A 14,196-nucleotide genomic window follows, 5' to 3' on the forward strand; every position below is an offset into this window, starting at 1 on the left:
AAATTTCACTCCCAGATGCCTTCACTAGGAGTATTATACCCGCAAATCGCTCTCATATACCTACTCCCGACACAGCTCTTTCATGGCCACATCTACAGGGTGTTGCAGAATATTTGTCTCCCTTGTTACCATGCAAAATAGGGTTGCTTATTGGTTATAACTGCCCACAGGCTTTGGTACCTAGAGAAGTAATTCCTCCAGTTGGAGATGGACCATATGCCCAGAAAACTGACCTTGGTTGGGGCATAGTCGGTATTGTAGACTCGTTTGCAGATCAGGATTGTATTGGATTTAGCCACAGAGTTGTTACTTGTGAGCTCCCTCATTCATTGAGAACGAGTGAAGAGTCACGCTCGAATGTTCTGTTTTCACTTCGCACTTCGACTAAAGAAGTTGCACCCATTGATGTAATTAAGCTGATGGAGCATGACTTTAAAGATTCTGCCGATCATGGTAGTCCTGTATCATAAGACGATAGGCGGTTTCTTTCAGTTTTAGACAAACATATCTCTTTGAGAAATGGTCACTATGAAATGCCCCTCCCCTTTCGAGATCAAGAACTCTCTTTGCCTAACAACAAGTCTGTTGCCTTGCGTCGTTTAGGTTCTTTGATAAAGCGCTTTGACAAAGACAAAAAATTTCGGTCTCATTACTCCGATTTCATGCAGCGCCTTATTGATAATGACCATGCAGAAAAGATTCCTAGCAGTGAAACAGATGCTGACAGCGGTCGTGTATGGTATGTCCCACATCATGGGGTATACCACCCCAAGAAACCCGATAAAATTCGCGTTGTCTTTGACTGTAGTGTTTCTTACCAAGGCCATTGTCTTAATTCATACCTCCTTCAGGGTCCAGACCTAACCAACAAGCTTATTGGTGTTTTAACTCGGTTCAGGAAGGAAAGGGTCGCCATAATGTGCGACATCGAACAGATGTTTAACCAGTTCCGTGTCATCCCAGAACACAGAGACTTTCTAAGGTTTCTATGGTGGAGTGGTGAGGACTACCATAAACCCCCCGAAGATTTTCGCATGAAGGTACATTTGTTCGGGGCAACATCCTCCCCTGGCTGCGCCAACTTTGGCCTTAAACGACTGGCCTCTGAAAATGAAGTAGAATTTGGTAGTGATGTCACTTCCTTTATCCATAGGGACTTTTATGTCGATGACGGGTTGAAATCATTTCCCACTGCGAAGGAAGCAGTAAGTTTGATTGACAAGAGTAAAGAATTGTGCAGTAAAGGCGGGCTAAGGTTGCATAAGTTTGTGTCCAATGACAAGGATGTTATTGCACATTTTGACCCATCAGATAGGGCTAAGGATTTGAAGGATATCAATCTATTGAGTGACAAATTACCGATAGAAAGAGCTCTTGGCATTCAGTGGTGCACAGAGTCAGATACCTTTCAGTTCAAAATTGAGGCAAATGATCGACCACTAAACAGGCGTGGAATCTTATCTGCTGTAGGTTCATTATATGACCCACTAGGCTTTATCTCCCCTGTTGTTTTGATTGCTAAACAAATACTTCAGCAGCTTTGTTCAGACAATCTGGGCTGGGACGACCCTCTACCAGACTATCTAAGAGTGAAGTGGGAGAAATGGCGGGCTAGTCTTGCGCATTTAGATACCTTAAGAATAAAGAGGTGTTTGAAGCCTGAGGGGTTTGGTGAAGTGGTTTCGGCAGAGCTGCATCACTTCTCCGATGCAAGTTCCACAGGTTACGGTCAGTGCTCTTACATACGGCTAGTAAATGCAGAAGGGTCTGTGCACTGTTCATTTCTCTTTGGCAAATCCAGAGTGATTCCATTGAAGCCAATAACTATTCCACGTCTTGAGTTGTCTGCTGCTCTGTTGTCGATAAGAGTTAGTCTACTTCTTGAGCAAGAGCTTGACCTTGAATCTGTTAAGCATTTCTACTGGACTGATAGTCGAGTTGTGCTAGGTTATATTGCAAATGAATCGAAAAGATTCCATGTTTTCGTTGCCAACAGAATTCAACAAATTCGTGACCATTCAGAAGTGTCTCAGTGGAAATACGTGGAGTCTGCACAAAACCCGGCAGATATTGCATCGCGTGGAGTCAATCCTGAGGAGTTGACAAGCAATTCTCCTTGGTTTGTTGGTCCAGATTTTCTTTGGTCAGGTACTTTGCCAAATGCAGAAATTGAAGCTGAAGTACATGCAGCTGACCCAGAAGTAAAATGTGTTAAAACCCTCGCAACAGGTGTTAAGGAAATTCAGTATCCTTGCATGATCGATCGCTTGAGTTATTTCTCAGATTGGCATCGTGCAAAAAGGGCTTTCGCGTTGTGTCTCAGGTTTCGAGACAAACTGTTTCAGAAATATGTTCATACTAGGAATACACACAATGACGAGAGACAGAAACAACATTTTCAATCTCTATCTTTTTCCCATTATCAGTCTCCTTCTGTTTCGAAGTTGCAGGCTGCAGAACTACAAATACTCAAACTCTTACAATCTATGCACTTTCAGCATGAAATTGCTACCCTGAAAAGGAATAGTGTTCGAGGTTCTAGTGATAGGAATACTCTTAAAAATCACCGCAAGATTCTTAAGCGAGAGTCTCACTTGCTACGGCTAGATCCTTTCCTAGATCAAGACGGTATCATTAGGGTTGGTGGTCGAATCAGACAGCTTGATGTCCCTAGCAATGTTAAACACCCAATCATTGTGCCAAAGGAGGTCACATTACAGACCTAATAATAAGACATTTTCATCAAAGGGTATACCACCAAGGGCGTGGCATCACTATTAATGAGATTCGAGATCATGGCCTTTGGATAATTGGTATCAGTTCAGGTGTTTCCTCAGTAATATATAAGTGTGTCACATGTCGTAGGCTTAGAGGCATGGTTCAAGATCAGAAAATGTCCGACCTCCCGACTGACCGTTTAGAACCTGCTCCCCCCTTTACCTACTGTGCAGTGGATTATTTTGGTCCAATTTTGATTAAAGAGGGGAGAAAGGAGTTGAAAAGGTATGGGGTACTGTTTACATGTCTCTTGTGTAGAGCAGTTCACGTTGAGACTGCAAATACGTTAGAAACCGATTCATTCATAAATTGCCTTCGACGTTTCATATCAATACGTGGACCTATTAGGCAGTTACGCAGCGACCGAGGTACAAATTTCGTGGGCGCTCAAAATGAGTTTCATGAAGCTGCATCAAAATTAGATTCGGAACGTATTCAGGAATATTTATTAAAGGAGAATTGCGACCTAATTGATTTTAAGATGAACGTACCTTCGGCAAGTCACATGGGTGGCGTTTGGGAACGCCAGATTAGGTCAGTTAGGAATGTTCTCGATTCGCTGTTGTTAGAGCACGGTACAAATTTAGATGACGAGAGCTTAAGGACCTTCTTATGCGAAGCTTCCGCTATTGTTAATAGTAGGCCACTCACTGTAGACAGTTTGAATGATCCACTTTCACCCACACCTTTGACTCCTAATCATCTGTTAACGCAGAAATCTAAGGTCATCTTACCCCCACCTGCGAACTTTCAACGTGTTGACCTTTACTCAAGGAAACGTTGGCGGCGGGTACAGTATTTAGTAGATCAGTTCTGGGTTAGATGGAAAAGTGAATTTCTGCAGAATCTGCAAACGCGAAATAAGTGGCATTTTCGTAAACGTAATGTTCAAATAGGTGATATAGTGTTACTGAAGGATGATAACCTTCCACGAAATCAGTGGCGTTTGGGTCGAGTTTTAGAAACGACAACAGATACTGATGGTCTTGTTCGAAAGGTTAAACTTGCTTTACCATCTGTAGGCTCGGGGAAACAAACGAGTTTAGTGTACTATGAGAGACCAATTCACAAACTGATCATTTTGTTGGAGACCGAAGAAGTCCCCGTCGGGAAGCCATAGATTGTGTTGACATGAGGCTTTCTGGTAGTTTATTCAGTGTATGGACAATTACAAGTGAAAATCAGTATTTTCCCTTTTTGGGTAACTGTACTATAAGCAGACAACACTGTTATGTTATTTTGCATCATGTTTATTTTGTATTATGTTTGGGACATGTAAAATTAGTAATGTTATTACTAATTTGGGGAGCCATGTAACGGCGGACGTGCGGGTTTTAGTCACTTATGAGTTACATAATTATCTCCCCTTGTAAAAAACGCCATTTGTAATGGAAACGTTTTGCCAACGTTCTGGCACGTTTCTTTGTTGAAGAATTTTGTGCGTTGCGTCGACTATAAGGCCCAAATAGAGGTATAATGTTTGTAAATTAACTGTATTATTATTGTTTTATTGATATTGAAAGTGATTGTACGTTTTGGCGTGAATTTCTCTATTTTCTAGTGAAAAATCTATTGCAACATTTCGGATACACTTTTCGGATAGGATTATTTTTGAATGTATTTTTTGTTTGATTTCAGTTCGACGGATTAAACTCCTGTAAAAGAACTATTTGGGTTTTGGTTATTATTCTTCTGGCGTGCGGTCAGCTTATGTTGTCACAGTGACCTATATGTCTAATTGTAAAATTCAAAAGCGTTGACACTGGTCTATTTAAGGAACACAGCTTCGGCTTTTTATTTTCATTTCAACAATATCCATGAGAATAATAGCAGCATGCAGAACGATTTTTCAATAAAAATGTCAGACGACGGGCACTGCTGTAAGTATTTTAAGCTGTGAAATTTGTTAAATTAACTGCAATTCATATGAAAATATTACTAACGTTAGAAATAAGATGTTTTAAAGCTACATTAACAAGAAAGATAATTTTATATAATATTTTTTTATAAGAAATTACGATAAAAAGCAACATATAAGCTATTTTAAACATCTCTGTTGCCATGGTTACTCTAAACTTTAAGAAAAACATAGTACCATGTAATGTTCTTGGTATTTTGCTAATCATATTACCCAAATATTCCATGTTGGTCAATAACAGAATGGCACTGAAGCCGTCGAAAAACCCGTTTTCATACATATTTGTTGAAAAATGAGAAAATGCGTTACCTTGGAAACACGAGCCCAGCGACATATACATTTTAAGCTTTTATTAGAAAGCTAATGCGCATACTAGTAAAACTATTAATTATGCAGACTTCTACGGATAACAATGAAACCAAAATACACTGAAAAGTGTTAAATATCCGTATTTTCCTTCTTCTTTCTATATAAAATACCTTAAAAGGGTCATGTACTTCAAACCTGGATAAAAATTGTACTTGAAGGGACAGAGATAAATGGAACTGAGATTGTAGCAGTTAAAACATTAAATTACACGAAATACAAAAAATCATTGCGGTTCAACTAATTTGAATTTACCCTGGTAACAAGGTAACCTACCTCCTTAAGGCCATTTTCAACACACTGAGTAATTCAGTCATGTAACTGCGGGCAATTAACCTCACCAGTGTTCCTGGATTCTGTACCAGTACAAACCTGTTCTCTGCAAGTAACTGCCAACTTTCCCACATGAACCAGAGGTGAAGGACGAATGATTTCAGACACAATGTCTTTTATTAAATCATCACGGAGAACAAAACACCCAGCCCGAGGATCAAACTCACAACCCTGTGATCCATAGACTGACGCTCTCCCTATTGAGCTAAAGCGGGCGGGTAACTGTGCACAGGGTAACTATTCTCACAAATTCTGTTATCATGTCAATCCAAAAAATTTGATTAACCCTAACCCTGCTAAATTATTTGGACAGTATTATTAACTGTCACAAAGGTGGTTACGAAAAAAGATACTAGCAAATAGTGCAGATCATGATCAGACTGCATGGATGTGCAGGCTGATCATGATTTACACTGTTTGCAAAGGCAAAATCAGTCATTTCTAGCATGATAAGGGTTAAAATGGAACACAAATTTCCCATATTTCATTTACTGAATTTTGAAACCTGCAAATCCACATTTAACATCCCTACGAATAGCCTTTATGGTAATTTTTTCTTTGTATCTTATGAGAGACGCTACGAAGCATGCACCATTGACTGTATAAAGAGATGCACATTCTAACTCAGCAAATATCCCTTCATTTGTTTCCTTGGTGAAAATACAAAATAAAAAATTTCCAGTTGAAGACTGATACTGATCTCTCATCTATTTTGCAACAATCTATTGTGTTCAGATAAGGTCGTGCAGCTGAGCAACCTTGAATCCATTCCTTCAAAAAGTGTTTGAAGAGTTGAACACCCCAAATTTCTTCACTAATTTTGTGAAATTAAGAAAAGGCCATAGTGCCAGAAAAAAAAGCATTCTTTATAGTCATCTTCACATGAAGGTCCTTCATCTGTGAAACTTTCAAACATATCCCTTTGATAGTGTTTGAGGAGTTGGATACACAAGATTTTTCTCCAGGTTCTATATAGCAAAACTATCAACAAGTCATAACTGCAGCAGAAATATTCACAGAACAAGAGGACCATGATGGTCCTGAATCGCTCGCCTGTCCCTACATGACCCAGTTTTGAACTAAGTATGACGTCGTTTTTTCTATTATTTGACATAGTGACCTAGTCTTTGCGCTCATGTGACCCAGTTTTTGAACTTAACCTAGATATCATCAAGATGAACATTCAGACCAATTTTCATACAGATCCCATGAAAAATATGGCCTCTAAAAGAGGTCACAAGGTTTTTATATTATTTGACCTACTGACTGAGTTATTGAAGGCATGTGACCCAGTTTCAAACTTGATCTAGATACCATCAAGGTGAACATTCTGACAAATTTTTATGAAGATCCATTCAAAAGTATGGCCTCTAGAGAGGTCACAAGGTTTTTCTATTTTTAGACCTACTGACCTAGTTTTTGACCACAGTTGACCCAGTTTCAAACTTGACCTAGATATCATCAAGATGAACATTCAGACCAACTTTCATACAGATCCCATGAAAAATATGGCTTCTAGAGAGGTCACAAGGTTTTTTTTTATTATTTAACCTACTGACCCAGTTATTAATGGCACGTGACCCAGTTTCAAACTTGACCAATTTTCATGAAGATCCATTCAAAAGTATGGCCTCTAGAGAGGTCACAAGGTTTTTCTATTTTTAGACCTACTGACCTAGTTTTTAACCACAGTTGACCCAGTTTCGAACTTGACCTAGATATCATCAAGATAAACATTCAGACCAACTTTCATACAGATCCCATGAAAAATATGGCCTCTAGAGAGGTCACAAGGTTTTTCTATTATTTGACCTACTGACGTAGTTATTGATGGCATGTGATCCACTTTCTAATTTGACCTAGATATTATTAAGGTGAACATTCTGACCAATTTTCATGAAGATCCATTCATAAGCATGGCCTCTAGAGAGGTCACAAGGTTTTTCTATTTTTAGACCTACTGACCTAGTTTTTGAACGCATGTTACCCAGTTTTAAACTTGACCTAGATATCATCAAGATGAACATTCAGACCAACTTTCATACAGATCCCATGAAAAATATGGCCTCTAGAGATGTCACAAGGTTTTTCTGTTATTTGACCTACTGACCTAGTTTTTAACAGCACATGACCCAGTTTCAATCTTGACCTAGATATCATCAAGGTGAACATTCTGACCAATTTTCATGAAGATCTTGTGAAAAATATGGCCTCTAGAGAAGTCACAAGGTTTTTCTATTTTTAGACCTACTGACCTAGTTTTTGACCACACTTGACCCAATTTCAAACTTGACCTAGATATCATCAAGGTGAACATTCTGACTAATTTTCATAAAGACCCCATGAAAAATGTGACCTCTAGAGTGGTCACAAGCAAAAGTTTACGGACGGACAGACGACGGACGCTGCGCGATCACAAAAGCTCACCTTGTCACTTTGTGACAGGTGAGCTAAAAAAACAAACTTCCTTTAGGGACATCTGAATATCAAGCTTGTTCATCTGTGGAAGTTTGAAGCAAATCAGGCTAACAGTGTGGAAGGAGTTGGACACATTTCAGGACGTACAGACAGCCACAATGCCTTACCCACATAAATGTGGGGGCATAAAAACTAAGCAAATCATGAAAATGTATCAATGGAATATTACGAGCTGCATTTTCACACCTGCATTCTTGCATTCCAGTGGTACACTAGGGTTCCATTATATTTCCAATCAGACAATTCAATCTTACACGGTTGTTGTTCAATATTCTCATTTTTTGAGCTGTTATTTGTTTTGTTTCAATACTGCGAGCTGATGCCCTTTATTCATAAGAATGATCTGACTAGCTCTAACCTTGTTGGAACAGTTCATACATGTGCATGTCCACCAAAAGAATGTTATTAATGTGAATCAATAACTAAATGTTTTCAGTGATTTATTCCTAACTAGACCTGCATTACCTTTCAGATTCCATAGCTGTCTGTAACTCTGCAGGAACTGTGTCAACTTTTTAACCTGGCAGCTTTCACATCTGATGTCGGAGAAAAAACAAAGATGTCTCCTAAAAGTACAATGAAAATATTAGCACACCATTGTGAGTTTATATTGTAATTCACAGTGCAATTAAGGCAATACCCATATTATAATAAGCCCTCTGAAACCAACACTCGGTTAAATTTTTGTTTTAACTTTTATACCACATATACATAAAGAATACACCAAACTGTTCATAAAATAAGGAGAAAAAGCTTTCAAAACAGGTTGTTCTTAATTGAACAGCACATTTTTTCCTATATTACATGAACTTTGCCTGTTCACATTCTATTTCGTAGAAGACATTTTGTTGTTACTTTTATGATTATTGTATGTCTAACATATTTCTCCAGGTAGTCTGAGAGTTGAAAGTGTTACAATGTACATTTAAACAAGAGGGTCATTGACCCTATAGTGCTAACCTGTGTACAAGGCTTCAAGTGTGTTTGTATTAGTACAGAGTTAGGATTCTTCTCTGTTATACTATATTATATACATGTCACACACACTTTTGAACCTAGGGCAATAATTTGAACAATTATGGTTGACATTACAAATCTGATATCAAACACCATATATCAAGGCTCTATTATTGATTCAGAGAAGAAGATTTTCAAAGTTTCTAATATAAAGCCTACAGTGTGTAAATGTCAGACACAGGGGCCTGGCCAATTTTTTTTTACCTTAGGGCAATAATTTGGATAACTTCAAGTATAGTATTCATAAAGGGAATTGACATTATAGGACTTAAGGTACGTTAAAGTGGCCCCTCGACATTGAGAAAATAGACTATTTGTGTACTATGTAAGTTAGTAATTGCAAAGAGCCTAAAGTTCCGTCTTCCTATACTAATCTCAACAAGAGGGCCAAGATGGCCCTAGGTCGCTCACCTGTGTAACACACCATAACAGTGTAAACATGTTTTACCTAGTGATTACAGTCATGGAAACAAATATTCTGACTAATTTTCAGTAAGATTGGACCAAAAAATGTGGCATCTTGAGTGTAAACAAGCATTTTCTTTGATTTGACCTAGTAACGTCAATTTTTACCTCACATTACCCAGATACGAACTTGTCCAAGACTACATGATAACAAACATTCTGATAAAAATTTATATAGAATAAACAAGGAGCTGCGTTCAATAAACGCTTGATGCCCCCGGTGGCATCCTTGTCGATACACAGCAACCTAAGTCCAAAACGAGGTCAAGGTCAAACTGAGGTCAGGTGATGTTTGAAGATGAGGAATGGTTACAGGTTACATCTGTATTAGTATCAAGTCATTCTAGTAAGGGGTATTGATGCTAGACGAAACAGTCCCATTTGGTTAACCTCGTACAGACGTACAAACGAACGAACAAACGGACAGCACAATTACTATATGCCTCCTGCATCAGTAGATACCCGGGGCATAAAAATGTGCCCCCTAGGGTGTAAACAAGCTTATTCTTTAATCTGACCTGGTGTCCTAGTTTTTGACCCCACATGTCCCAGATAAAAATTCATATGATATCTCATGTAGACAAACATTCCGACCAAGTTTCATGCACAATAAATGAACACGCTTTTCCTCTGAATTGACTGGGTGACCTAGTTTCTGACCCCATATGACCCAGTTTCAAACTTGGCCTAGAAACCATCAAGATAAACATTCTGACTAAGTTTCACCAAGACAGGGTCATAAATGGGGCCTCAAGGTTGTTAACAAGCTTTACCTTTTATTTGACCTGATGACCTAGTTTTTGACCCAATATGACCTAGTTTCGATCAAGGCTTAGAGATCATCAAGATAATCATTCTGTGCAAGTTTGTATCAAATCAAAGCATAAATGATATGGCTGAAAAGGCCAAAATAGAAAATTCTGTAGCAACTCTAGAAGCCATGATGGAATCTAGCCTTAGAGATCTTATTGTGACTTAAGTTGGGTGTAAGTGTGGTACAAAATCAAATATAAAATGTCACTTCTATTGTGTTCACAAGGTAAGTTATCAAATTTTGTCTCTTTTAGGGGTCAATTAGGGGCCGTAACTCCGGAACCTATGACTGGATCTGACAGATTCATCATGGAATCAAATAATTGTTGTTGAAGATATTTTGCATATTTGTATCAAATCAAACCATAAATGAAGTCTCTATATGGCTGCAAAAGCCAAAATAGCAAATTCTGGCCCTTTAAGGAGCCATAACTCTGGAACCCATGACGGGATCTGGCCAGTTTTTAAAAGGAACCAAGATATTATGCCAATACAAGTTGTTTGCAAGTTTTATTAAATGTGATATCTCTCACGTTCACAAGCCAAAAATAGCAAATTTTGGCCCTTTAAGGGCCATAACTCTGGAACCCATTAAGGGATCTGGCCAGTTTTCGAAAGGAAAACTCATAAAATATAATTATACGGCTGCATTATCCTATATAGCAGTTAATAGCAGTTAATATTTCTACAATGTTCTATTGAAATCCTTCCAACCATGTCTGAGATATGACTCTGGATGGACAGAAAATGGCATAAAATACTATATATACAATTACAAAGATCTATAAATCTTGTCAAACTATCTGTTCCAAACTTACAGGGTGGCATTTCCCTACAGCAGTTAACATTTCCACCATTTTTTATTTAAATGTCATGGATAACTATGGTTTCACATGAACAGACAACGCAAAAACTGTATCCCTCCACCACAGGTGGGGATAACATTCTGATACACCACACAATGACTTGGTAAGGTAAAACCATTCAACAAAATGTCATGAAAACATGTATTTTCTGTCATCTGCTGTGTGGTCTTAAGTAGCCTTATTAAAATTTCATTGGAAACTCTAAACTGTAAAATGAAGTTGCAGCTGTATCTGGCTACTCACAGCTTTTATTTCTGTTTCCTCTTTTTTGAAATCATATAATTAAAGAATGTCATGGAACTTTCAACAATACATGCTTGGCATATATTTTCAAGTCATTAATGCAACAAATGACACAGTTTACTTAAGCCTTATAATTATGGCCTATACAGTTTTGAACATTTTCAAACTGGCTTTAATTTGAAAAACTATATAGAGCGGGTTCGAGTCTGGCCCGCTGTCGACAGTAACTGGCCACTGTGCAGAAACACCCTTTATTTATGCCGTTGTTAAATCAATTTGCGCAAATACGGAAGTTTTCAGTCTGCCATTTTTAAAAATTTGAAAATCAATGATATTCAGTACATTTTCAGTATTTTAGCGACAGATTTAATTTTAGCAGCAGTAACTTATCTATATTTAACATCTGACATGTGCAATTTATTAAAATTTCAAGGTCAAACAAAATGTAGTTTCGAGAAATCGAATTTACAATCTTATAAATCGATATCGTAAAATCTATGTTCGTAAAAGCTTGATGGAAACTGAAGATGTTTCAAAACTATTTTTAGAGAGGCCGAGGAAGGCCGACGAAATTTTTACAATTCTTGTCAACTCGGACACTAGCACAAAAATCATTAAAGTAAAAAAGTACAAAGATCTAGATCTGATGACTTTAAATATTATAATGATATCTATAATAAAATGTTATATACCGAAATATAAATAGATATTCTATTGTTTTAACCAGAAATCACGCATTCAAGATCTCACTAAATTCGCTCTAATTAGTGTTAATTGGCATCCATCGAGTTTATCATTCATTCGTCGATTACCAACTTGTCAATTTGCAGATAGTAAAAAAAAGTTAGAAAGTTTCAGACTGGATTCCCATGCTGCTCAAGAGCAGTATTGTTTGCTGCTTTTTTTCCCTTATGACTAATACAGATCTACATTTTGTCCAGATATGAAAAGAACATATTATAACTTCTATTTTGCGTGTTTTGATCGTAAATGAACACAAATGAGCTTTAGCCTAATAATACGTTTGTGGGCATTGAGGGCCTATCGCATTAATCTTTGGGACAACTCTAATTCTAGAAAAATAATATTTCAATATTTTTCTGTCTTTTATATACGAGTCAGCATCTAGGTAGTAGCTAGTGTCCAAAAGGGCCTCCATGGCTGAGTGGTTGAGGTTGCTGACGCAGAACCACTTACCCTTTACCCAGTTACCTGGGGGCCTTTTTCTACATGTTTGTTCCTGCGAATTTATGTCGAAGATATGTTTCAAATGAATTTTGAGTGCTTATTTTAATTCATTAAAGAATTATTACGAATTTTTTTATCAAAACAGCCTTGTCTTTTTAAAAACTTTGTCACAGCCGGTGAAACCAGTCTGTGTGGCTGACCTGCATCGAAAACGGCCAACATCGGCAGACGACACTAGACAGTAATTACATTGACTGGTTATCAATTCGTTCAATGTTTACCGCAATTAACTCCTGAAAGTGTGCGGGACAGTCTGATCTACATTTAGACTCACTAGAATACGAAATCGAAACTAGAATATTCCTCATAAGGTACTGAATTAATTAAACGGCCGAATAACCCCAAACCCAGTCTATTATTGTTTGCTACCAGAATGTTTATCCACTATAAGGAATTTATTTTTTTTTTTATAAACAAATTAGATCTTCTATTAAAATATATTTTTTTTGTTCAAAACATGTCACTGAATACTGCTGAAATTTCAGATTTTTTTAGAAAAATGGTCATTTTTACCATATTTAGGTCACATGTCTTTAGTAGTGAGCATACTCAAGGACCACAAAAATATTTTGACCATAGGTCCAGCTTCTTTTACAGAATTTATGGTCATTTTTTATTGCGGTTGACAGATGTGCTTGTCGTGAAAATTTCAGATAAGTTTAGAAATTCTGTCAAAAACTGAAGGTTTCCCATACCCATAATGTTAAATGTATTTTCAGTTAAGTCAGATACTTCCTTCTATAATGAATATATTGTAAAACAATACTTCTTGATGAAAGAAAACGTATTCTTTACTCCAGTTAGAAACTTCTGGTTTTTAGGCCATTTTGGGGCAAATGTGAACCTTCTCCTTTTGCATATCACTTACAAACAATGCGTTTGAATATTTGGAAACAGTTTCAAATGATTTTAATGAAAAACTAGAGCTGCTTTTGAGAAAAGCGCATGTCTCCCACAGCTGCCTAGTCATCTGAACAGTTATGTATCTGAGTCAACCATGCATCAATACATGTATCACTGGAATCTGTGTATGGAGTGATTTTCGTTAATTCAAGGGCCATAATTCTGAAGTGCCTTGGCCGATTTGGCTAGATATTAAACTTAGCAAAGGTCTTATTGGCAAACACATTTTGTTCATGTTTGGTATAGATCGGATGAGAACTGTTCAAGTTAGGGCGCAGACAAGAGTAAAAAGGCCAATTTTCAGTAATTCGGGGGCCATAATTCTGAAGTGTCTGGGGCAATTGGCTTGTTATCGAACTTGGCTGAGGACTTACTGGTTAACACATTTTGTTTAGTTTGGTGAAGATTGGATGAGAACGCTTCAACTTAGAGCGCAGACAAGATTTGTGACAGACAGACACACACACACACACATGGAGAGCTGTGAATAAATATATCTCCCACACCACTATGTGGTAGGAAACTGAAACTGAATAATTTGATTAAATGCCTATTTTTATACAATGATATATTCAATGGCGTTGTACATAATAATGATAATAATAGTTATTATAACAATATTAACTAGAAATTGCTTTTGTAAAAAAGCACATGTCTCCCCCAATGCAAAGTCCTATAGGCAAGAAGTCAATATGGGTCAGGAGCGAAAGTCAAAGAGACACTGATGGTTGGCTGCAATGGGGATCATCTACTTGGCATGTCCAGTCA

At 37.5% G+C, this 14,196-nt stretch overlaps 1 protein-coding gene across 1 annotated transcript; it reads left to right on the top strand.

The window, feature by feature from the left end:
- Positions 1-533: 533 nt before the first annotated feature.
- Positions 534-2,726, top strand: LOC128556932 (uncharacterized). The gene has a single exon (XM_053542953.1). It carries the CDS (start codon positions 534-536, stop codon positions 2,724-2,726), a length of 2,193 nt encoding a protein of 730 aa, XP_053398928.1.
- Positions 2,727-14,196: the final 11,470 nt, after the last annotated feature.

Source organism: Mercenaria mercenaria, chromosome 5, assembly GCF_021730395.1.
Source record: "Mercenaria mercenaria strain notata chromosome 5, MADL_Memer_1, whole genome shotgun sequence".
Lineage (NCBI taxonomy): Eukaryota > Metazoa > Mollusca > Bivalvia > Venerida > Veneridae > Mercenaria > Mercenaria mercenaria.